At 37.3% G+C, this 27,253-nt stretch overlaps 1 protein-coding gene across 1 annotated transcript in view; it reads right to left on the reverse strand.

Moving 5' to 3' along the window:
- Positions 1 to 25,124, reverse strand: part of TRIT1 (tRNA isopentenyltransferase 1) — a 66,229-nt gene extending 41,105 nt beyond the window's left edge. Inside the window, 1 exon segment of the mRNA XM_023500212.2 lies at positions 24,876 to 25,124. Within this exon segment, the coding sequence (XP_023355980.2) occupies positions 24,876 to 25,109 (234 nt within the window). The 5' untranslated portion in view covers positions 25,110 to 25,124.
- Between the last annotated feature and the right edge of the window lie 2,129 nt (positions 25,125 to 27,253).

Raw genomic sequence — 27,253 nt, forward strand, 5'->3', positions numbered from 1 at the left:
AACTAGTGACTGACTAGAAGTCATCAATTTCCCAGGGAAACAAGACTTTCCTATAAGGACATTTCTCCACTCCAACAGCACATTCAAAAGGAAATATGAGCTACAAATGTCTATCTAGTTATACCAAATGCTCCTAGAAGAGAGAGCAGCTAGAAAACATGTAACTTTCTTTATGTCTATTATCAGATGGCTTTTTAGAGTTAGGTTAAATTTCCATATGAACTGACTTGTCTATAGGTTTAATATTTAACTGATTATGAAAATGCAGGGGGAAAAAATTAAAGTTAAAAAAAATGTAGGGTAGATAAGTAGATTCAGGAAGAGAAAAATGGCTAAACTATTTTCACTCCCACCCCCAATAATCCTAATTGTTTAATAAAAGGAAGGAATGGTTTCAATTTTCCCTGGTCTCCAAAATGTTCAAGTAATTCACAGATCGATGCAAAGAATTTGTCAGCTCAAAAAAAAAAAAAAAAAAAAAAAAAAAAAAAGCAGAAATTCACAGCTTATTTCTGAAACTGTCAAACTAAAAGCTTTACAACAATACAACAAACAACAACAACAACAACAAAAATTTCTCAAACCTTACTTAGATGTAAAGCTAAATAAATGCCTGATGCTGTATTCCTAGTCTCACTGAGAAGACTAGAAATCAGATTCCATGTGAATTAAAGAAAAAAAACGAACAAACAAACAAACAAACAAAAAAAACACCTCGGCTCTTCAGATATATGATAACTATTGGCAATAAAGGAACTTTATAAAACCAACCCATAGATTTAGAACTGAGAATGGGCTTAGAGGCCATCTAATTCAATAACCTCATTCTATAAAGGAAGAGGTGAAGTTTTACTCAGGTTGTAAGAAAATCAATTTCCAAGTACAATATGGGAGAAACAGTTCTACAAAAATTTAAACAAGATTTGGAAGTATTAGGGAGCTTTCAGCTCAGTGAATTTGTGGCGAGCTGATAAGACTTAGTCCTGCATTAACAGCAGCACAACTTTCAAGCTCTAAAGAAACCACAGTGTTTGCAGTTTACTCTGGTCACACCACATCTAAAGAATGAATTTAGCTGTAAGGGCCACAGCTCAGCAAGGACAAGGATAAGTTGGAGATCATCCAGAAGAGCAACCCAGATGCTGAAAGGGCCTTGAGTCTCAACTATATGAAAATTAGTTAAAGGAATAGGCTGAAAAGGTAGCTCAGGGGGATATGACAGCTGTTTTAAAGTATTTGAAGAGTTGTTATGATGAGGACAAATTAGACTGGTCTGTTTGGTTCCAAAGAACAGAAACAGGATAAGGTTCAAAGCCAAATTGCAGACTTTAAAGAATTTTTTAAAAAAAGTTTTTTGGTTTGTTTTGTTTTGTTTTTGCTTAATAGCATATTATTTTTCCAATTATATGTAAAGATAGTTGTCAACATTAGTTTTTATAAGATGTAAGATTTTGTGTTTCAAATTTTTTTTTCCCTCTATCTCTTCCTTCCCCCCTCCCCAAAACAGCAGGCAATTTGATATTGGTTATACATGTACAATCACTTTAAATATATAGGATAAAGGAGAGGGGAGAAAGGAGAGAGAAAAATTTTGGAACACAAGATTTTACAAGGGTAAAATGTTAAAAACTGCATATATTTTGAAAATAAAAAGCTAAAAAAAAATGAAAACAAACAAACAAACATACAGAAAAAGTTTTTCCCACAGAGGGATGTTTTGTAGATGGCCTTCATGGGGGCCTCAAAAGAGATGAGAGATGAGGAATCATCAGATCATGTATTATGTTTTGTTTTGTTTTAATGGGGAAGACACAGATAACTTTCTAGACAGAAGGAAGTAGTCCACTGACAGATGAATAAGCAGATACAAAAGAGAAGCCAACCTTTTGGAGAAGATGAAATGGAATGGGATCACTTGTACCAGAAGGGTGAGCCTTACCGAGGAGAAAGGGCACTTCTTTATGCGAAACAGGTGAAAAAGGAGATAACAGCAGAAGGCATCTAAGTGAAATGAAAAGAGAGGAGAATAACCTTTCTGAGAATAATCCAATTTATTCAACAAAATATGAGACAAGGCTCTCTCAGTTGAGAAGAGGAAGGAACTGTGTAAAGTTTGAGAAGGGATGAAAAGGTATAGAAAAGTTACTGTGCTGAATGGATAGTGTATCTACTAGAAAGGTATAAAAAAATAGCCTTGCAGCAGTGAGGGCCCAATTGAAGTTATGTAACATCAACTTATAACGTGTAGAGATTCATGATTTTTTTCCCTACTTTGTTTAGCAGCCCAGAAACAAGAGGAAAAGGAATAGATTGTGGGAATAATCTAAGGCTGGGATCTGGAAGGGCAAGATAGAAAGGGCCTGGGAAAGAACTGAGAGGATAAGTGATTAGAGAAATATCAGTATGAACAAAGAGTTTAGAGTTGTAGGAAATGGAGAGGTAGAAAGACAAAGAGATTAAAGGTTGTCAAATTAGATCAATAAGATTTTAGAGCTGGAAGGGACTGACCAAATTAATCTAGTTCAACTCTTCTGGGTTTTACAGCTATGCAAATCGAGTCTCAGCTCAGAAAGTTCTATGCCTTGCCCATGGACATACAGCTACTCCAAGGAGCACCAGTGAGATCTGAACCCCCAGGCCCTGACTCCCATGCCAGGGCTATTTTTTTGAATCTGTCACTCAGCATCTTTATAAGTAAGCAGGTCATCAAGAGCAGATTTTTTTTTTTTTTTTTTAAGGAAGAAGTTAAGAACTATTTCCAGCACCCACAGAATGAAATCACAATTCTGTGAAGTTTTATAATAAAAGTCTCTGCTTTTCCTCACCTATTCCAAGAAAAAGAAACACATATGCAAATACCAAGCATTTATGAAGGGAACTTTTTGCACTAACTGCAGCTGTTTCAGAGAGCCATTTGCCTTGATCCAAGGAACACAAAAAGATAAGTCTCTGAATATGAAGAAACCAACAAATTGAGTAAATATCAGAACTAAGCCCAGATCTATATGCTGGGGCAGTAAACAGCAGAAGCAATTTTGCTGTTTTAATATTTTGTAGAACACTCAGTTCTACCAAGACAAAGAGTTTCCTAAAGCAAATTATGTTCACCCTACTTTAATAACCTCAATCCAAACAAGTGATCCCATTCCATTATTACTTTCCCTCTCCATGAGTCCCATAATCTAGACCAGGGCTTCTTAAACTTTTTCCATTCCCGACCCCTTTTTTGCCCAAGAAATTCTTAAAGGATGCCAAGTATGTAGGTATATAAAACAGGTATACAAACAAAACAATTATTGATGACAAATCATAATTCTGTGATCCCCATATGGGATGGGTAAACCACAGTTTAAGAAGCTGGGTTCCAGACAAATTGGGGTAGATAGTGAACTACTATGACCTAGTCTCATCATGAGCTTTCCCACCTTGTGTAGTCTCACAGGCTGCCCGCCCCTCAAACACTCCTTTTTACTACATTTTTCAGAATCACACATAGTGCCATAAGTGTCATACTTCAAACAGCCCAATTATATAATACAGATATAGTACAGATTATAGAGAAACTACTGCTTCCCTCAATCAAGACACTCTACCTCTTTTAATGTGGTAGAAGGGAACACAATCTTTATTATCAAGTCAAATAATCAATGTATAACCCCAAACAGCCTGTGAAAACCCTCCAACTTCCCCAAAAGACTCTACTCTCCTGGTTCTATCTAGAGTCAGCCTCATGTTATATTTATGAAGCTAATTTTTTGGAATTTAATAGAAATTCATTTTTCCAATTAATTTCTCTAATGCAGCTCTATGTTTGTTTCTAACTATTCTGGTAAGCATTGTGTCAACTATCCAACTCAAAAACAAACATTTTGAACAGCAAAGGGTTATGAAGGAGAGAACCCTAGGCACATCAGTAAAAAGCCCTTCAACAATTCATTAAGGACAACTTTCCAGATCTACCAACCAATCTAGAACCAACCCAACAACCATACTATCAGTTAACCCAATGGTGTCAAAAACAATTAGAAAGAGCCGCCTGTTTGCCACATATTGACTTAGAAATCCATAAATTAACATTATCTCTGTTGTACTATATTACTTCTTGCTGTCTCGTGGTCTTTAGCTTTCACTTGCCCAATTCTAACTTTTAAAGAGTTGTTTTTCCTCAGTTAGCTTCTGCACTTCCTTTATCATTTGGCCAACTGTTCTTTTTATGGATTTGTTTTCTTCAGTGGATTATTCTATCTCCTTTCTCATTTGGCCAATTCTACTTTATAAAGTAATTGTTTTTCTTTTTCTAGGCTGTAGACTGTCTTATTAATTCTCTTGAATCACTCATTTCTTTTCCCAATTTTTCTTCTATTTTTTTATATGAAACGAACAATTCTTAAAGCTCTAAGTTGCAGTACAGTCACATAGGTATTAAGCAGAGGCAGGCTTCAAACTCAGATCATCAGATTTCAAAGCCAGCATCCTATAAATGTAGCCTGCTGCCCTTCAAACATGTATGCAGTGGACAATAATGAACAAAAGACAGACCCAAATAAGTGCTTTATAAAAATGTGAGCAAGAAACAGAAAACTTAAAGGGAAAGCACAAGTAATATTACCCCATTTTACAGATGAAAACACTGATATTTTCCAGGGACAACATATACAATGATAGTAATTATCAGATTTGGGGGATAAGAAGCAAAGGGTAAAGAAGAGAAGAAATCTGAATCTCTGGTTTCATCTGTACACAAAATTCCCAGTTCAAAAACATTTTATAGCAATGAAGTTCTGTGAGTATACTACAACTTATAGTCTTAAAGACTTGTTCAGACAATGAAAAATTCAGTAACTTGCTCAGGATCACATAAGTATATATCACTAGGAGGACTTGAATATAAGCCTTTCTAAATCCAAGTTCTTTTCCCTTATCAACTATTCAATCATCTCCAGAAAGGGCATGTTAGAAATGCCATGAATATGGAAACCCTGAGTTACTTACAACTTAGGTCTTATCCAATATCAAATAATTCATACTGCTGAGAAACCCTTAAAAATGCAAGGAATGTGAGAAAGTCTTAAATCAGATTAATATTCCATGCTAAACATAAACTCAACCAAGGAAAAATCCTTGAACTAAAAGGTTTGGGTGGTATAGCTAGCCCCTTGCTCCCAAGCAAAGGGAGGATCTTGAGAACTCTGTTCATGTACATCCTAGATCCAGATAGTCTGCTTCTAAAACACTGCTGCCACTCAATCAACCCAGAATGTACATCCTTAAAAATTTTTTTAATCTTTCTAAATGTCTTGTGCTCTGCCCTTCTGGCCAATGGTCACTTCCTTTTCTGTGATCTGTTCATGTAGCACCAGTGCGGGATAGCACTAAGATCAGTGTACTGTAAGTCTGTAGACCTGGATTCTTGTATCAGCTCTATCTCTGGCTGGCTATTTTATCTTGATCCCTTCACTCTCAAATTCTATAATTCAAAGAAGTAGCTCTCAAACGGCTTTTATTACCAACTGAATGCTTCTCCCCAATTTTATCATAAAATATCAGAGACAGTGAAAGAGTTTAGAGGAAGTGGAACCCCAGCATGAGCAGAAGAGAAGTCACAACCCTCCTTCAAAATTCTCCTAGGAACACTTGTTCTGTGATCCTGAGAGGCCCTTCCCCCAAAATTAGAAACCTGGAAAAAGAATGCTGTGTCAGTACGCTGCTGAGAGTAAAACAAAGGGGTCCTTTGAAGACAGTGAAATAAAATGAACAATTAAGTTTCATTCTGTGGCCATCGCCTGTGCCTCAAGTTTGAAACATCTTTGATAATATTTGTGGCAGCTTGCCTTCTCTCCACCCCACCATGTGCCAAGTGTGATAACAATAGGATATAATTATGCTGATGTTTGTATATTTATGCTTAAAAATAAAGCTGTGCAACTCACTGGTAGTGGATAAACAGAATAGCTCTCAGACTTTCCCAATGGGACCCCTGGGCTACCCCACCTGAGTGAAAAGGATCACAAAAACAAAGAACATGAGAACTGGAAGTAACCTTAGATTCTATTGAGTGGAAATGGGGTGGAGATTTGGTTCTAACTCATTTTTGGAGGGAGACAGGAGGTGTCAAGCACAATTCCTACGCCAGGCTTTTGAAATCTCTGGTTCCTTTTTATGACTGTTTTTAAATAATTAAAAGACATTTCACTTAGGAGGTCAGGAAAAATAAAGATGTAATTTTTTCTTCATCCAATTTCACAGACTCTTGAAATCTATCCAACTCCTTGGAGGTCCTTAGAGCCCAGGTTCTAGTTCACTATCACTTTAAGAGAAGAAAACCCAAGATCCAGAAAAGGGACAAAATTTCCCCAAAGTCACATAGTGAAGGGATGAAAGAGCTGGGCCTATAACAAGATCTGTTGATTGCTAAATTACATGCTATTTCTACAACACAATATACTGATCAAAAGTTCATGAGATAAGGAATATGTTTCATGGGAGGCAGACAGGAAGAAGGAATCTGGCATATTCCAGATCAGCAGCAGATCTGCAGCAGAAAAACATACTTCAAAAGTTAGCAGGCAAAATCAATTAATCAACATATTTATTAACAGAGAATTTCATACTTATTGAGGGACTTTTAATAACAGTCTAAATAATAACTTCCTTTTTACTGGCATCAGTTTCCTCACCTGTAAAACAGAAGGAGAGAGGAAGGTTGATTAAAGAAGCCATGCAGGCTCTAAATCTTACAATCACATTAAGAATGGTTAATGCATGGATGCAAGTATACCTTGTTAAGTCCAAATACAGACTGTACCCCTAAAGTTAGGTCTCTTTGAAAGGGGAGAATCCCAACTTTGCAGGCATATCGAACAGTCAGGTTTTATAAACCAGATTTGGAGGGAAAAAATGTGGCTTATATTCCAACTAATACCACTGTCTGTGGCCTCAAATAACCCTGGCATCATCAGTAATTTTTGTTGAACTCTATGAGTGGTCTGAGAGTATATGCAGCTGTTCTGAAAACCACCAAGGAGTCTAGGAGATAAGGAGGAAGGCTCTGTTCCCAAGGTCATAACTGAAAGCAAGAGCCCCAAACCCTTAGGTGGTGGCTGAGCTGCAAGCAAGCTATGGGCTTATTTCCATCTCATCAAAGATTCTAAACTTCAAATTATGTTAAGAAAAATTTTTAGATTTTAAAAAGTTTATTTTAAAATGTAAAAACCATTCTCAACTCAATAGCCAGTACAAACCAGTGGCATTGGAGTCTGCTGACAGGAGAATACTTTTTACAACATTCTAGACAAATCAACATCCAGTAATCAAACTGAAGATTTCCAATTTCCACTATCCTAGAAAGTGTCCCCCTGCATGTGCTCTCCCCCCCCCCTTTTCTTCCCCCTCTTTCCCTCCCTCTCTCTCTGTCTCTGTCTCTCTCTCTCTCTCCCTCCCTCTCTTCCTTTCTCCCTCCCCTTCTCCTTCTCCCTCTCCCTCTCATTTTACATACTAATTCTACATATGCCTTCTAATGCCAAGCAGAGTAAGTTTTCGCTCTTTCCCATGATAAACCTTTCAATTGCCTGAGGAGAATGAACAGTCTTCTTCAAGAAAATAATTCTTCAAGAAAAATACAGCATAGTTTCAGGCCTTGATAAGTGGGACTCTGGACCCAATCCAATTTGTTAAGGTCTTTCCTAAAACATGACACTCAGATTTCTACACAATACCTCTAGATGTGGTCTAACCAGGAAGGAGAACAATAAGATCATTACCTCTCTGGCTTGGGATTCTATATTTCTATTAATGCAGCCTAAGATCAGGCTTTAGTTTCCAAACCCTCTGAAAAATGAGAGGATGAGACTAGACAATCTCTCTGATCTTATAATTAATTTCTTCACCAGCCAAGTCTCAGAGACTCTTCCTGCCTACACTGAATAGATCAAACCAAATCTGATTGGATTTCACTTTAGCACATATAGAATACCATGTACAAGTTTCCAGACACCTAAAATAAATTGTATACAACTAATCCAACTAATCCTAGATCCAGATAGTCTGCTTCTAAAACACTGCTGCCACTCAATCAACCCAGAATGTACATCCTTAAAAATTTTTTTAATCTTTCTAAATGTCTTGTGCTCTGCCCTTCTGACCAACGGTCACTTCCTTTTCCAAAGAAACTATAGTACTTGAGATCTATCTCTAATTCCCTTTCTTTAAAGTACTAAAAGGAGAGTCACAGAATACAGGCACCCCATTCCACACAATCCAGGAACCTCAGAGCTCACACATTTTTCACACAGCAGAAGGGGCCCAAAGAGCTCAGAAGCTCAGTAAAGATTAGGCTAGTCAAACATGTTGTTTTTTCTCTCACTTTGTCAAGCTGCTAAAAACTCAGTCCTTTGAACAGGACTGTCTCTACTACCTGTGGCATATGTCCCCATCACACTGTAGATGATGAGGGTCTTTACTCGTGCCTTTTGTTTTCCATCCGACTTATGGGATTCTGTATTTTCACATTCCCTTTCTCTTTCCTGGAACAACATAGGATAGACCTGCTTCTGATACAAAATCCTGCTTCTAGAGGATGAATCCAAGCAGACACAAAGAAAACCTAGCTTTATGATTACATCCATGATACCCAGTCAGACTGCAGTGAGGAGCACAGAACTTATCTGATATTCTCTCCAATGCTTTATTCAAAAACAAAGCAGACTATGCCCCAATGCAGAATGGGCTAAAAACATTGATGCTTCCTCTCTGTAGAAATCACAATGCTGCACTTGTTTATTTTCCTTAACTTACAGTTGAGAATCTGTAATATTACACTATCTTTGGATGTCTTTTGCCAAGTGCCTTCAAGTTTCTCAGTGCAGCACTTCATCTAGTTACTAAGGCCTTGAACATATACAGAGAACATGCTCAGGATTCTTCCTGAAATACCTCAGGCATTACAAAATACCCTGAAAACCCGATTTAGTTCCAAACTCTGCCATTTGACCAATTGTACAACCTCTCATTTTTCTGTGCTTCAGTTTTTCCATCTGGAAAAAAGGGGAGGGGGGAGAAATAACATTAACTGCTTACTATAGAAATATCAGGATGAACGAGCACATCCATGATTCACTGATTTAATGTGAAGCATTTGGGGTTTGAGGGAAAAAAAATTAAAGCAAAGCAACAATAGTACAATAGAAACACCAATGTTTCCCGTGCAAGGCTTTGAGAACAGATTAGAGGGCCCTTACATTTGCCCTGTCAGCTGTGCAGGAATCCACAGCTCAGCCTTGCAGGGGACCATCTGTCTTCACCCGAAAATGAGCAATGCCTCATAGACAGAGGATGTCAACTCCCCATAGAGACTGCTTATGCTGAACAAGCAGGAGACTGAAAGCCTAAATCAGAATAATTGGGTATCTGAGCTACAGTGGGGAGGGTTAGTCCAGTACTCTCTGGGCTCTGTGACTCTACTGCTTAGCTACAGAAGGATTCCATTAATAAAGGGGTCACTGTGTACCAGGCCTCATGCCTACATTATCACAACAGGTGGTCTCTGGAACCCCCTCACCCTCACATACTCCCCACCCCACCATGATTTCTACTCCAACAGCTGCCCAAACACTGCCAGCATTTGTCTGATGTTTGCAAAACCAGGACCAGGCATTTCCCATGAATGGACAGAGGGTTGGAACTTAGCCTCTGTCAAATGGTACAGAATGATAAGCTGACAGAGCAAATTGTAAGGGCATTATACTCTATAAACACTCACAGAATCACAGGATATCAGAACTGGGAGGGACCTTTGAGTCCTCATCTAAACCAATCTCATTTTACAAAGAAGTAAACGAGGGTTCAGAGAAAAGGGACTAATCCAAGGTCAAACCACTAGCAAGGAGTAGAGACAAAACAAAAACAAGTCTTCTGACTCAATCCCAGGACTCTTAGTCTTGTGCTTTTTACACTATCCCCAATCTGCCTATTCAAATCCCTGTAGGGAAAAAAAAAAAAAGACAACAAATCTCTGTAGATATAATGCACATCGTTAATATGAACTTGATTAATTTGAGTGTCCTCTTAATAAAGGGAAAGAAATATTGAGAAAAGAGGAAACAAGGAATCCCAGATTTTTTTGAGGGCAAGGATTGTGTCATTTTCATTTCTGTAAACCTAGCTCTTAGCAACAAACTGAAAACAGGAAAATAAAACTTTTTGAGACATACATCTGGTAGATTACATAGTTCTGTTCTACATTTTTCCAGTATCTGCTAAATTTCATTGAAGATGCTAGAATAGATTTATAATGACCTGAATGTAAATCCGGCTTCCAATTGTAATGACAGTGGGAATCTAAACCAATCACTTAATCACACAGCCTCAATTTCCTCATGTGTAAAATGAAACTAATAACAGCACCTACTTCACATGGGTGCTGTGATAATCGAGTGAGAGAACATGAAATGTTTTACAAACTTTCAAGCACTGTATGAAATGTTAACTATTATAATTTTGAGTAAGACAACAATTCAAATGCCAGTAAATGTTAAGTATTAAATAAGTACATTTTGGGAGCTCTTTCACCTCCATTTAAAGCTGAACAACACTTCACCAAAGCAAATCACAATTAAGATCCAAGAACAAAGAAAAAAGAACCAAGCCTCTTCTGAATCAAAATAGATGTCACAGTAAGCACTAAGACTGTACACACAGAATACTTTATTCATAGGGGACCCTTTCAAATTCTTAAGATCCAGCTTACTCTTACTTTACATATATTCCTAATGGACTTCATTAGCTGGTTCCTAAACCCACAACAGGATTATACACAGCAACTAAGGGGAAGTGAGGAAGAGAAAGAACCAAAGTTTCCAGGTATGTTTGAGAGAACATTGGGCCTGGTTGGCAGTGTAGAGTACAGCTGAAGAGCTAATTTTTTAATACAAATGGAAGTTTGAGAGTCAATGACTGAAGTCAATAAAAATGGATATAAGTGAAGAAGATTTATGACCAGGAGGGAACAAGAAAAAGCTTAAGGGCAGAATCTTGGAGGGTATTTACACAGAGGGGGTGGAAAGAAAGGGGACAAGTGAAAGAAATCAAAGAATGATCAAGGAAGAGAAATAACCAAGAAAGAAGTGTTTCAGAAATCAAAGGAGAAAACGTCAATAACAGATTACATTTCCCAAATAAATAAATTTCATACTTCTATTTGGCCTTTAACTCAATCTAAATTCAATTTAAGCATAACTATACTTACTAAAAACATACAATTTGCAAATGGGATGGGGGAATCAAAGCATGTTCATAGTATATAGCCTATTAGAACTCAGAAGTGATTTTGTTAAAGATGATTAGCAGAAATTACTTGTCACTATACAGTATATAGCCACAGCTAACCTGCCTGGAATGGAATGCTGATTATTGATTACATTAATATGCTAATTTGGTTTTTTTTTGGGGGGATTCAACACTTAAGGTAAAGCATGGCACAAAAGACCTGGATTTGGAGTTAAGACAAAGATTAGCATCCTGGCTCTGCCTTTTATTATCCTGTGTGACCTTAAACAAGTCTCTTAACATCTCTTGACTCTCAGTTTCCTCATCTGTATAATGAAAAGACTGGAAGAAAAGACCTCTGGAGTCCCTTCCAACTCTATATGTATGTTCCTAAGATCAGTCAGTTATACTTGATATAATATGGATAAACAAGGAGCTCATGAACTCTGATAGGGGAAAAAAATTCTAATTGAAAATTAATATTTCCAAAAAATAAAAAAGTAATATTTCCTTCAGTTATGAATGAAAAACCCAAATAATAGTACCTGTGATTTAACAAGAGAAATCAAATAATTTTATCACATTACATTATCTTTGTTGCAAATAGTTCAAAATGTTTCTATTCTTCAGTACTTCAGGTCTTCCCTTCCCTCCTATCGACTGTATGTAATCTTCTCAATCTTCCCATCTACAGAATGGATTTCAATACAACTGGCTTCCAGATTTTATTCATTTAAAACAACCTGAGAAGGGATTCATACGCTTGAGCAGAATGTAAAAGGGGTCCATGACAAAAAAAAAGGTAAAGAACTTCTGATCTGAATCGGAAGTAGGCAAACTATAGGCAAATTAAGGATGGTTTTTAAATTTTTTAAGTTTTATTGTATTTTTAAAATATAAATATCACTCAATTTAGAGTTATAGAAAATTTACAATTAGCAGGTTGTAGCTTGCAGACCTTGGTTCTAAAGATTTCAGGACTTAAAGTTCTTTTTAAAATCTTTAACTAGAGAAAATCAGGTGGCTCTTTAAAGGATAAAGCACTGGCTAAGGGTCAGGAATTTAAATCTAGCTTCGGATACTACCTGTGTCTCTGGGCAAGTCCATTAACTCCTCAATTTCTCAACTGAAAAATGGGGGCACTGAATTCCTAGACTTGTGAAAATCAAATGAGATAGTATTTGCACAGTGCTTATTTCATTTTCTTCCTCTTCCCTTCTTTGGAATGGATAAAAAGGGAAAGGTTAGGAAAACTGTGTTCCATAGTCAAGAAAAAAAAAAAAGAATGAGGAAGGAAAAAAGATATGTTAACTTTCAATTCATAAGCTCTCCCTAATAACAATAGCTGACATTTATTTACTCAAGGTAGTTTAAGGTTTACAGCACTTGACATAAACTGTCTAATTTGAGCCTCTCAAGATGAGGAAACTTAGGTTCATAAAAGGTTAAATAAAGAGTTTGTGGTCAGAGGAATTTTTCTAAAAATATCTTATTTTCCCCCAATTATATGTAAAAATTATTTTAAATACCTTTTGTTTATCTTTTTTTAAAGTTTTCAGTACTAAAGTCTATCCCTTCCTCCCTCCCCACCCCTTTCCTTGAGAGAGTAAGCAATCTGATATAGGTTATACATGTACAGTCGTGTAAAACATTTCCATATTAGTCATTTTGTGTAAGAAGACTTAAAAAGAAAAACAATATGCTTCAATCTGTATTCAGACAACATCTGTTCTTTCTCTGGAAGGAATAGCATTCTTCATCATGAATCCTCTGGGACTGTCTTGGGTAACTATTACTGAGAATAGCTAAGTCATTTACAGTTGTTTGCTGGATGATATTGCTATTATTGTTTACAATGTTCTCCTGGTTCTACTCACTTCACTTTGTATCAGTTCATATAAGTCTTTCCAGATTTTTCCAAAACTATCCTGTCCTTCATTTCTTACATCAAAATAATATTCCATTATAATCCTATACCACAACTTGGTCTGCCATTCTCCAATTTATGGGCATCCTCTCCATTTACAATTCTTAGCTACCATAAAAAGAACTGCTGTAAACATTTTTGTATAAATAGGTTCTTTCTCCTTTTTAAAAAAATCTCTTTGGGATGCAGATCTAGCAGAGAGGAGGGAAAAACAGTCACTGTGGGATTGGGAAGTGTAATTTCATTCAGTCAATAAGCATTTTTTAAAGATTTACTGTCAGTCAGTTGGTCCATGAGCTGAAAGTACTAAAGATAAGTAAGGCTACAGAGAAGGGCAGAGAAGACAGTGATACTGTGCCCCAAAGGCAGAATTCAAACATAAAATGTTTTAGGCCTTACAAAATGTTTCACACACCAGAGGTGTAAAATGAGACAGTTTTTGACCTTGGACAATGCAAGAATTTGTTTTGCTTGACTATGAATATTTGTTACAATTGTTTGGGGGCAGCGAGGTGGTGTAGTGGATATAACACTAGCCCTGAGGTCAGGAGGACTTGAGTTCAAATGTGGCCTCAGATATTTAACACTTCCTAGCTATGGCCTGGGCAAGTCATTTAACCCCATTGCCTCAGCCAAAAAAAAAAAAAAAAAAAAAAAAAAAGTTTGTCTAATGAGAAGCAGAAGTAGGGAAAAATAAAATAATTTTCTGTAATTGAAAAAAATTAAATTAAAAAATTTCCCCCAAAAAAATCCAAAGTGTTTTGCATAGCACAAATGATCTTGACAATAGCTCCATCCATGAGGTGAGCAGCAGAGATATCATTAGCTACATTTACAAATGAGGAAAAGAGGTGACTTGCCATAGTCACATAGTTTATAAATAGAGAATTTGAATCTGAGCCTTTTAAACACAGAATTCTCTGTCCACTACATCATACTGCCTCCCAAATTCTGGAACTGTTCAATAGCTTAATCCAATTCTTATTAAGCCATTTTTCAGTCCTGTCTGATTCTTTATGACCTCATTTGGGGTTTACTTGGCAAAGATATTGGAGTGATTTGCTATTTCCTTCTCCCAGCACATTTTTAGAGATTAAGAAACTAAGGCAAAAAGAGTTAATGACTTGCCCAGGGTCAAACAACTAGTAAACTTTTGAAGGCAGATTTGAAACCCGAAAATAAGTCTTCTTGACTCCAGACCCAGCACTCTAACCACTCTAACACAAAGCTGCTTAATCCAGTAACTCTAATCAATTTATATTCAAATTAACCAGATATAAATGATTTTCATACTGGGAAAAAGCAATCTTTTGACCAAAATGCCATTTTGGTTTAAAGTTACACAACAGAATGTTAGCAGAAAGCGTTAAGAATTAAAAACATGTTCTCTCAGTGGTCTAAAATAAGACAAGAGTAGCACAAGATGAAGTTTGGAAAGTAGAAATACAAAAAACAGCAGAGTTCCCCTGCTCTAGATGGCCCCAGTGAATCAGACCAAATTATTTTCACTGAGTTGAAAAATTACACGACACTCAAGGTATTATTAAGAATAAATGCCAACTAGCAAGTCCAAAAGTTTAATAATCTTTAAAGAACATATATATATATGTGTGTGTGTGTGTATATATATGTATATATATATATTAATCTCTGGCATAGGAAAGAACCCTAACTTTGCTTTCCATATTGTTCATGGTTTCCTCATTTTTAAAAACTCTTGTTCAAACTCTAACTACCTCCCTATATCTTTCTTCTCTTTTATACTTAAATTCCCGTTTCCCTTCAAAACTAAATGCACCTTCAAAATTTAGGTACAAGGCTTCTGCATGAAGCACTTCCTGATCTTCTGCTACCAGTAGTCTAGTCTCCCCCAAAATCTTTTTTTTAATGTGTCATTATATTATATTTTACTATATTTGTATAATATAATATAATATTTTGTAAGAACTTGTATAAATATTATCTCCCATGGCAGTGAATTTCAGTTCACTGACTACAAGGGAGAAGTCTTGCTAAACTATGTGTGGATGGACATTAATACCTTAATATAATAATTGAAACTGTAACAGTAACACAAATGGGTTCTAAACGTCACTGCAATATTTGAAAAAGGCCTCCTTCACCTACTCTGTTAGCTTTTCCCCATGACTTTGTGGTCAATTACCTCAACCCTCCCTGGATATTATAAACTCTCACACCAACTATCATGCCCCCTGCTGTACCAATTCCCAGAGACATATCATTCCCAGTGTATCTTTTATTCTTCTTTTAGGCTAAATAACACAGCTGAAGAAAAACTACAAGAATTTCTTCCAGACAAGTGGTAAAAGGATAAGAATATGCAGTTTTCAAAGCAATCCAAGCTATCAATAACAATAGTTAACACATACCATTTGCTATATGCCAGGACATGTGCTAAGTGCTTTACATTCATCTATTTTGATCCTTCTGAGAGGTCAATGCTATTATTACAGATTAAATCCCATTTTACAGATGAGGAAACTGAGTTGAACAGAAAATTCTGATCTTCCTGACTCCAAGTCCAGAGTTCTATGCATTGAACCATGAAAAATGCTCCAAAACATAAAGAGAATAAATTAAAGCAACTCTGGGGACCTACCTTAAATCCATCAGACTGATAAAATGATAAAAAGAAAAATGACAAATGTTGCAAAGGGTTTCTAGGAAATAAGCACATTGTTGCACTCTTGATGAGGATATGAACTGGACCAATATTCTGGAAAACAATTTGAAACCATAAACAAAAATTCACTAAACTATGCAAACCCTTTGACCCAAGACAAAACTCTTTATAGCTTTTCCTTTTGAAGTGGCAGAGAACTGAAAACTAAAAGGGTGTCCATCAATTGGGGAAGAGACCAATTTGTACATATGAATATCAAAAAATTATTACAGCTACATAAATAATGATGGAATGGACTGTTTCAGAGAAAACCAGGAAGACATATAAAGCCATAAAGTACAGTGAATGCAATGAAAACAATTTATACAAAAGACAAAAAAACCCTGAAAAACTTAACTAAGATAAATGTAGTGACTAACCCCTATTCCAACTAACTCACTAATGAAAAACGTTATCCCTTCTCTCAGAGAAATAATGGAACAAAGATGTAAAATAAGACAGACATTTTTGGATGTGGTTAATGTGGGGATGTTTTGCTTGATTGTGCATATTCATTTTTCTTTTTCAAAGGGAGAAAACGGGAGGGAAAGAGAAGAAAGGATTAGGTTCCTCTTCCCCCAACTAAGAAGTGAATGGAGGAAAGGGAAATCCAGAAGGAATAATGCCTGGCACATAGTAGGTTCTTAATAAACGCCTGCTGCCTTGATTTGGCAGACAAACAGGACAGCTCTGAAAGTTACATACTGAATTTATTAAAGAAAGAAAAGCAAGTGCTACCTAACAGATTTGCGGTTTCATGAATAATCTTCTGTCATTCTATATATATACGGAAATGCTCATTTTATTTGGTACTTAAAGCAACTAAGAGATTGCATTCCAACCATAAATTTAAGTTTGGTATGAAACATATATAAGTATATACATAAATATATATATTTATAATATATATGGACATATATATTTATAAATATATATATAAAATAGTCCATTACTATTGCATCCTGGCCAACTTCAGCTGAGCCCTTGCCACTACACAACAATACTTTTATTCATCTTTCGTTGATTTCCCAAGATATACAGGTCTTCATAGTTTAAAAAAAAAAAAGAAAGTAAGAAAAAGAAAAGAAAGTACATCTTATTTCAGACTACAGCCCTCTTTTTCTAAAATTCAATTTTCCTCAATTCTCTCAAGGGAAAATTTCTAATACAAGTATTTACAACCAAGTACCACATCTGTTACCTTCTAGTTACTATTAGAAATAAAAATGTTCTTTTCAAAGGCCTTTGAAATTGCCAAAATCCAATGATTTGTTTATCTTTTCTCAGGACTTATTCTTCTTGGCTTCTTTGATACTGTTAATCAGTCCAATTCATTCGCCTGTTGCTTCCCAGCTATGAGTGTTCTCCAAAGGATAGTCCTTGCACTCCTTCCTTTCTCTTTCCTTACATTCTCTCCTAAGAAAAGCTCATCCAATCTTTTCTATGATGATGATTTCCAAATATTTATTACCAGACTCATTAACCAAAATCTAGTACATACCTCCAAATAACAATAAAATATTTCTTATGGCCAAAAACTAGGTCCCTAAAAACTAAATTCCACCTCTTTATTCCCCTGTGTATACCAATTTGATTCAAATTCAATAGACGTTTATAATAATCATCTATTGTTTGCAAAACACCACACAAGTTGCTGGAAGAGATGAAAGGTTTAGATAATGGAGTTTAGAGTTTAGATGAGAGATAATGACAAAAACATGGATACACAACACAAAATATCATGAAAGATCAGCATGTCTCAAACTGTTTAAAACCAAGTGCTTTTCAAGATACAAAAGAAAAGATAATTACTGAAAGGGAGATCATGGAAGAGACTTCATGTAGTAAATGTCATTTGGATTGGGCTTTAAAGGAAAGCTAGGAATTAAGTAGACTACCTTTAAGCTCTATTAGAATCTCAGGGAAAAGTATAAAAAGAGACCACTGATCAAAGATCACCTTTAAGAAAACTCAAAAGGAAAACTTCCAGAAAGCAGAGTTCATACATCAAAGAAAAAATACAGTAAGCATCCAGAAAAAAGCAGTTCAAGTGCTCAAGGAATCACAGATTGTCAAGATCACATTAAGACCTAGCAGCTTCTACTAAAAAGGAAAGCTCTTAAAATATGGTATTTCAAAAGGAAAAAAAAAAAAGCACAGAAGAATGAAGGGAAGTTTTGAAAGTAATGTGGAGTGTATGTGTGTGTGTGTATATATATTTAAACAAAAGCAAACACATGAAATGTAGATTCAGTTTCAAAAGCAATCCTATTTTTATGTTTTTATATATATAAGAAAAAATTAGAAAAAGATATTTAAGTTCAGAATTTTTTTTTAGAAAAAATTAAAAAACATTCAAGCAGGAGGAACAGCAGGAGCAAAAGATAAATAGATGCAGCAAAAAAAAAAAAAAAAAAAAAAAAAAAGCTTGCTTGGAAAACAGAATATTTGTAAAAGAACAAAATGAAATAAAACTGGAAAGGAAAGTTGGCATCAGACATGCAAGGGCCTTGACTATTAGGATAAAAAATTTAAACTTAACTTGCCAGGCAATAAGGAGCAATTAAAGATCAATTTAGAGAGGGATGACATGTCTAGATCAAAGCACAAGGAGAATTAATTTAGTGGGGCTAGAGATGTGAGGATAAAAAAGAAAAAGCCCTGGCCCCCAGGGAGCTTGCATTCTAAAGGGGGAGACAACATGTATATAAACAGTACAGGACAATTAGAGCGAGGAACACATTTACTAACTAAGGATATGGTAAAAGCTTCTTGTAGATGGAATTCTTGATCACTGAGCTGAGTCCTGAAGGGAATGAAGGATTCTAAGATAGAAAAGGGAGGAGAGAAGCCATTCCAGATACAAAGGTCAGTCAGTACAAAGGCACAAGGACAGAAGGAAAAATGTCACATATGAAGAAAAGTAAGAAGGCCAATGGGCTGAACCACAGAATGCACATAGGGAAGTAACATATAATAAAGGTACCTACCAGGTATGAGGCCAGGTATTAAAGGGTTTTAAAGAATAAAGTGAGAATGAGCCACTAGAGCAAGGTTTTTAACCTTCTCTGTAACAATCCCCTGGAAGTTTGGTGAAGTTTATGAACTCCTTCTTTGAATGTTTTTAACTGCATAAAATGAAATGCCTAAGATTACAAAAGAAATCAATTGTAGTGAAATACAGTTATCACTTCCAAATGAAAACTCTGAAGAACATCTTAGTCAAAATTTGGACCCTACATGTCAAAAACAAAACAAAACATACAAAGACCCCCCCAAACTCCTAAAATTGCAATCTTCCAGAAAGAAATTCAAATACCAAGGAAGCCACAGTCAGGATTACATATGAATTAGCAATCACCACTTCAAAGGAGTGGAAAGATTGGAAAGTGATATTTAAAAGAAAAAAGAAGCCTACAGCCAAGATTAACTTATCTAGCAAAACTGGGCATAATCCTAAAGGGGGAAAAAAAAAGAATCTTTAATGAAATAAAGAACTTTCAAGCATTTCTGATGAAAAGACCAGAATTTAATAGATACTTTTTTGCTCAAACATAGGAATTAGGAATTCAGAAAAACATAAAAATATACAATTGTAAAGAAATAAGAATAAACTATTTACATTCAAATACAGAAGGATGATACACGTGTTCTCTCAACACTATCAACTGGTGACAGAAAGGAAGTCCAATTAAGCAAGGTCTGAGAATGTTTCTATTATACCTTGATCATCTTATGAGAAAAATGGAAAGAGAAAGAAAGAGGAATACTCTAGGAATGAAAGGGAAGGAAGGTTAGGAATATTATCCCACATAAGCAGGATGAGCAAATAAGCATCTATAACAAATAAGGAAAAAGAGAATAAGGGGAAATGGTTGATGCTTGGTCCTCATCCTCAACTGAAATGTTCAAAAGAAAAAAGAATACATATAAACAAAACTCATTCAAAAGGGAAAATAAGAGGATAGATATGAAAGAAGATTTAATTAGAGAGAAGGTAGATTAAGGCATAGATTAGTCCTAAGCAAAACCAACACTTTACTAAGGTCATACAAAAATATGTACAGCTCTTTTTGAGGTAGAAAAGGATCAGAATCTGAGAGGGTATCCATAAATTGAGGAATGTATGAACAAGTTATAATATTGTGATGGGATTGTTACTGTGCTGTATGAAATGATGATAGGGTGGTTTCAGAGACCACTGTTAAGACTTGTATGAAGTGATGCAGTAAAGAGAACAAAACCAAAAAAAAATAATAATAATAATAATTTATACAAAGGCAACATTATGAGAAAGACAAACAAGTTCAAAAAAATTAGGGACCCTCAAAGGATAGAGAGACAACTTTCAGTTGAAGAAATTAAAGCCTTTTATAGTCATGAAAAAATGCTCTAAATCACTATTGATTACAGAAATGCAAATTAAGACAACTCTGAGGAATCACTTCACATCTCTCAGATTAGCTAAAATGAAAGGAAAAAATAATGATAAATGTTAGAGGGATTAGGAAAATTGGAACACTAATGCATTGTTGGTGGAGTTGTGAAATAACTCAACTATTCTGGAGAGCAATTTGGAACTATGCTCAAAAGGCTACAAAACTGTATGCTTTTTGATGCAGTCTCACTACTGAGTATGTATCCCAAAGAGATCACAAAAGAAGGAAAAGAACCCACAGGTGCAAAAATGCTTGTAGGAGCCCTTTTTGTGAAAGAAACTAGAGGGTACAGCTAGGTGGCCCAATGGATAGAGCATCAGCCCTGAAATCAGAAGGACCTGAGTGACCCGAGTTCAAATCTGGCCTCAGACATTTAACACTTCCTAGCTGTATGACCCTGGGCAAGTCACTTAACCCCAATTACTTCAGGAAAAAAAAAAACCTAGAAATTGGGTGGATGCCCATCATTTGGGGAATGGCTAAATAAGTTATGGCATATTAATGTAATGGAATACTTTGTCCTATAAGAACTGATAAGCAGGCTGATTTCATGATTTCAGAAAAATCTGTAAAGATTTATATGAGCTGATGCTAAGTAAACTGAGCAGAACCAGGAGAACATTACACGCAATAAAAACAACATTATATGATGATCAATAAATGTTAAAAACTACCTTAACATGTATTTGGAAAAATATTATTGAGGGAAAAAAAGAAAATAACAGTTATCAAATATAGGAAACTAGGTCAATAGTAACCAAAGCACATAAAAAGAAGGCAGTCTGCAGTGGATAGACCAACGACCTGAAGTCAAAAGGACCCGAGTTCAAATTTGACCTCAGACACTTAATACTTCCAACTGTGTGACCCTGGCAAGTCACTTAACCCCAACCACCTTAGCCAAAAAAAAAGAAAGAAAGAAAGAAAAAGAAAGCAGCCAAGGGGAGCAATTAGGAGGAAATATAAAAAACCTGTTTTAGACAGGTTGAGTCTGAAGTTGTCAGGTAGGATGTCCTGAGAGTAATGGAGTTGTAGGCCAGGAGAAAATCATCAATAAGTCATGTGCACAGAGGAAACAGTTAAAGGCCACCTCAGGAAACAGAAGAGCAAGTCAGCTTACTTCCCTGCACCAGTTTCCTTATCTATATAAGGAGAGAGTAAGACTAAGTGATCTCAAAGATCTCTTTCAGCTCTATGCCTAAGAATTTCTTTATGATCTTAAGGCTAAGTTATATGCAGTGTGTTGGCTGAGAGGAGAGGAAAAAGGGAAGACAGTCAACAAGAACAGAAAAGCTGATAATCAGCAGCAAATATGAGGTTGCGTACCATCAATTTATAGTGGGTAAAATCAGCTCAATTTCTTGCCTTTCTTCAGCAATAATCTGCAACCCAGAATTAAGAAGTAGTAGAAAAATCATACAGTTATGTAAAGGGCTGAAACTCTTAAAAGATGTGCTTGAATCAGACAACCAAGCACTTAAAGCTAATTACCCATTGGACAATAACTCTATTAGCATATCTTGGAAAAATGGCCCTTCTCACTATTTCATACTGGCTAGATCTTTTGGTGTATACAGATAATCATAGGAGGGATAAGAGGGTGGAGTGAGATGGGCCAGACTCACTTGGTGGCAGGACCGACAGGAGAAAAGTATGGAAATTCTGAACTCTAGATCTTTCGCAAAACTCCTGGCAGTTTTGTCCATCTCCTTCACTCCTCCCTCTAATGACCAAGGACTTACTTATCCTGACTCTGGCTGACCCTGAGGCCTCCAGGGAGCTAGTCCAGATTTTACATAGTATTATTTAATCAGGAATGAGGTTTACCTGTAATACTGAAAAATCTGGCGATTAAGTACAAAGGACGCTAGGACAGCAGTCCATGAAATGTTAAAATGACAGACCATGGGATCAAAGCTGAAAACGAAAGAAAAGGTAAAACAGGATAAAAAAAAAAAAAAGTCTAAGATAAGATAGGTCAAAGCCCTGATATAGTGACGGGGGCAAAGAATAAGTTTAGTATAAAGGAACAGAAGAGATAAAAAGAGATCAAGCTGCAGTTGGAGAAATTTCAATCCTTAAACTCTTGGGACATATGACTTCATGTGTAATCTTGCCTTCTCTATAGGTAAGGAGGAGAGGAAAGGGCAGAGAATTTGGATCTGAAAATAAAAATACAACTTAGAGGGGAAAAAAAAACTTGGGCATAGTGAAATTACAAGAAGTTTTAATCATGAGTATAACAGAGTACAGCTGAAATTGGGTTGAGTAAGTCACTGGAATCAAAGCATTATGTGGTCAGGGATGTGAGAGAAGTCTTCAGTATGAACTATGAAGTCTATGAGGATGATAACAAGGAATTAGATAGATATTAAAGTCACTGAGAAAAGCTCAAAAAGTTACCTGGAAACTGACAAAGACATGGATGGGGAGAAGGAAAGGTAGACAGATTGAGTGGACCTGAAAAGAGAAGTCATAGAAGTATGGTAATAGAACAATATGGAAGCAGCAATGGAAAGAAGAGGAAAAGAACTGAACTACACAAACTCTGCTTTCTATTCATGAATCCAAGTAATAGGAACAACATTCTCCAATGGAATGTTTTAGTTATGTCTTTAAGAAAGAATAAGCTTTCCTTATTTTATCTTCCTACTTTCTAGGTCAGTCAATGAGCATTTATTAAGTACCTACTATGTTTCAAGCACTAAAGAGCTAGGATATAAAGAAAAGCAAAAAATAATCCTTGTTCTCCAAAAGATCAGTCTAATGGGGGTGGTGGGGGGTGGTTACAATATGCAAATAACTATGTATAAAAAAACTATCTGCAGAATAAATTGGAAATCGTCAAGAGGGAAGGCACTAGAATGAATGAGGAAATCAAACTTCATACTCTGTACCTTCTACCAAGGCTTTTCAGAATTTATCCCTCTAAATCTACTGTAGGGTTAATCTAAATCTCTCCACACATAAAATGGTTTTTGTCCTCTTTCTTACAAAATAAAGTCTCTTCTCTACTCATTCAAACATTACAAGTTCATATTTTTTCTTCAAGCTTTTACTCCCCATAATCTCCAAACCTGTCCTCCTTTACATGGCCTTTCCTTTTCCTATTCTAATGGTACAACCCAAATTCTACTTCCCATATGAAACTTCCTTAACTTACTTTTCACTTCTCCGACTTGGACAGAACTCAGTTTCCCCTTTAAAATTTAGCATAATTCTACATTGTCATAGTCTTTGGTCAGGATCTCTTGTCTAGTCTGCCCACTTAATGATCTTTGTGAGGTTCCAAATCATAGCTTTTAATTCTTCTCTAATCCCCATTTTAGCATCAGGCATATCCCAACATTCACCCGTCAACAGACTACTTCAAAATCAGTAATAGTTTACTTTCATCCTTCTATCATTTCTCACTTTTAAAAGAACACTCAAATAAGAAAACACTCCCCTAAGAAAAGCAATCTAAAGTAATTCTCCACATTCTACCAGATCTAAAGGATAGGTTCCTTCCCAATAAAAAAGAAATTTAAATATCTGTTTGCTCTCTATCACCAAAAGATTTTTAAAATACAGGTCTACGTGTCCATTCCCCTTCCACCCCAACAGTTGCACCTAACATGCAGCGGGTATAGAGGAGTCATTTAATATTTACTGAATGCTTGTAGAATGCTCTTTCTAAAAACACCCCAGAACCTAGCGTTCCTGTCCTGTATAGGGAGAAGAAAGAGATATGAATGCCTATAATCTTGGGTAAGGAGGAAAAAGGAAAGGGGGAGAGATAAGGAGCAGAAAGAATCACTGATTTAGAGCTGGAAAAGAACTTTGGAGAGCATGTGGTCCAATTCCTTCAGGATAACTCAACGAATACCTACTATATGTAAGGCACGATGTTACGTGCTTGATTTACCGACAGAAACAAATGACTTCGGGAAGATACTTTCCGGCTAGTCCGAGGTCACAAAGGTACTAAGTAGACAACCACTATTTTAACTCGGGTTCTTTTAAGGCTCTTTGCAATCTATCATTATCTTGGATGAGGAAACTAGAGGGGGCATGGTGGGTAGAAAAAGAAAAGAAAGGGGATATCTGGGAAAGAATGACAGAAAAGTAAGGGAAGGCTGGAAGGAAGAGAAACTCACAGGAGAGAAGGAGAAAATGAAGATTCGGGGAGAGAGGAAGGAAGAGAGTGATCGAGGGAGGGAAGGAGAAAGGAAGGAAGAAATAGGAGAAAGGGGGAAGGGAAATAGAAGAGGAGAGGGGAGAAAGGGGAAAGAGAGAGAGGAAGAATGGGAAGGGGATAAGGGAAGGCAACGGGGCAAAGAACAGGGAAGGGCACGCAGAGAAGGCTGACTTGGGCTGGGGGACGCCGGCTGCGGCTGCTGGGAAGAGGCTGAAGGACGGGGCGCGCGCCGCGCAAGGTGCCCAGCGTGGACACCTCAGGGAGGGCCATACGGAGCAGGCCTCCTTCCTCTCTCCGGCCCCCCCGCCGTCCTATTTCGGCCTCCCGCCTCCCGGGCCTCCCTCGCCCTCTCCTCATCCCCGGCGCCGGCGCGGGCCGAGTTACCTGCATGGAATCGGCGCTGACAATCTCGCCGCCAAGCCGCTGACCCAGCTGCAGCGCCAGCTTGGACTTGCCGGTGCCCGTGGCCCCCAGAATCACCACGAGCGGCAGAGACCCCCGCAGGCCTCGGGCCCCGGGCCCGGCCCGCGCCGCGCTAGCAGCCGCCATGACCGCGGCCGCCATCCACACCGGAACCACCGCCGCGGCCGCTGGGGGAAGAGGGCTTGTCGCAAGCATCGCGAGAGCACGCTGGCAGCGCGCGCGCGCAGGGCGGCATTCCGTCCCGCCTGCTGTAAGCCGTCCCCATGGTGACCACGGTGGGGGAGGGAGAGGGGGCGGAGCCTGAGGAGCCCAATCCTGGGGCGGGGCGTGCCAGGCAGGTGGAGAAAAAAAGGAAGGGAGAAGTAGCTGCAGAAGGCAAAGGTAAAAAAAAGGAAAGAGAGAACCCACATAATCACCGAAGGTCAAAGCTGGAAGGGACGCTACAGATGCCCGAATGGGGAAGGGAGGGCAATAAATGCTTTTATTTTTTTTTTTAAAAAAGCACTTATTAAGCGCCTACTGTGTACCAGGGACTGTACTAAACCCTTTACGATCATCTCATTTGATTTTCACAATGACCCTGGGAGATAGGTGTTCTTTAAATTATTCCCATTTCTCAGGCGAGAAAACTGAGGCAGAAGTGAAGTAACACACAGCTAGGAAATGTCTGAAGCTGGATTTGAACTCAAGTCCTCTAGGCTCCAGGTTCATCGACCTTATTTACAACTCTTCCTAATCTCCCATCTAGCAGATGAGGAAAGAAAGGTATAAACACTGACCACTAGTTAATAATCTCTACCCAGGTCTTCTGAATCCATTCGGGGACTTTCTCCCCAGTAGATCTGCTGCCTCAGAAAAATTAAGAGATATTCTCAAAAGTTAATAAGGTCTGAGTCTATCGGCGGTTAGACAAGTCCCTTTGGACCTCATTTTCCTCATCTATCAAGTGATGGTTTCACTATGAAGCATTATAGTAAACTGCTGTGTCAGGTGAGAGAGTATGCATAAAGCACTTAGCACACTGCCTGGCGCAGAATAGGCGCTTAATAAATGTTGTTTCATTCCCCTTCCCTGTAGGATCACCAAGTACTGCACTAGAGACAAGAAGGCATCAGCATTATCCCTTAATATCTGCTGAGGAAAAAAAAAAAATTCTTCAGGACTGGGAGCTGTCCAACAGGGTGTTTAAGAAGGTCTTCCTGGCAGATACTGTAGCACTCACAGGATACATCTCCAAGAGCATCTAATCTTCCTTGCTTTCCAGATGAAGAAACTGAGGGCCAGAGAGCCTCAGTCACCTACAACCTGCCTTCTGGAACCTCCTACTATCAACCACTCCCACCCCGACAATTGCCCACTGTGCTGTGCTGCCTCACACAAGAGACTGGAGAAAATAGCAGTATCAGATCATTCTGTAGTAGTGACTCGTTCCTAAGGAAGAAAGAGGTGGCCCAATCAGCACTATACGCCTCTCAGATTGGCTAAGATGACAGTAAAGGATAATTATGAATGTTGGCAGGGATGTGGGAAAACTGGGACACTGATACGGTGTTGGTAGAGTTGTGAACTGATCCAACCGTTCTGAAGAGCAATTTGGAACTATGCCCAAAGGGTTACCAAACTGTATATAACCCTTGATCCAGCAGTGTCTCTACTGGGTCTATATCCCAAAGAGATAATTAAGAAGGAAAGAGAACCCCATATGTGCAAAAATTTTGTGGCAGCCCTTTTGTAGTGGCAAGGAACTAGAAACTGAGAAACCCATTAGTTGGGGAATAACTGAACAAGTTATGGTGTATGAAAGTAATGGAATATTATTGTTCTATAAGAAACAATCAGCAGGATGATTTCAGAAAGGCCCTGGAGAGACTTACATAAACTGACACTAAGTGAAGTGAGTAGAACTAAGAGAAGATCGTACACAGCGACAAGGACTTGTACTTTCTTCTCCTTCATTCTTGATATTACCTATGTAGATATTCCCTAGGATAAAGGAAGATTCCAAATTACCCACAGCTCATCCTATGGTACTGTCCATATCATTATACAAATTATTCAAAGAAGAGCTTGGAAACCTGTATCTGGTCCAGGAATTTTAAATTATTTTTGGTTTGACCCTTTAGCAACCTATCTAGCAAAACTTATGAAATATTTCTCAGAATAATGTTTTTAGCTGTATAAAATGAATTACATGGGATCAAAAAAGGAAACTAATTTGTTGAATACAGTTATCAAAATATTTGTTTTTAAAAGCACATCCCATGATTTCAGAAAAACCTGGGAAATCATTTATGAACTGATATAAAATGAAGTGAGTAGAACCAGAAAATTGTACGTAA

Source organism: Sarcophilus harrisii, chromosome 3, assembly GCF_902635505.1.
Source record: "Sarcophilus harrisii chromosome 3, mSarHar1.11, whole genome shotgun sequence".
Classification (NCBI taxonomy): Eukaryota; Metazoa; Chordata; class Mammalia; order Dasyuromorphia; family Dasyuridae; genus Sarcophilus; species Sarcophilus harrisii.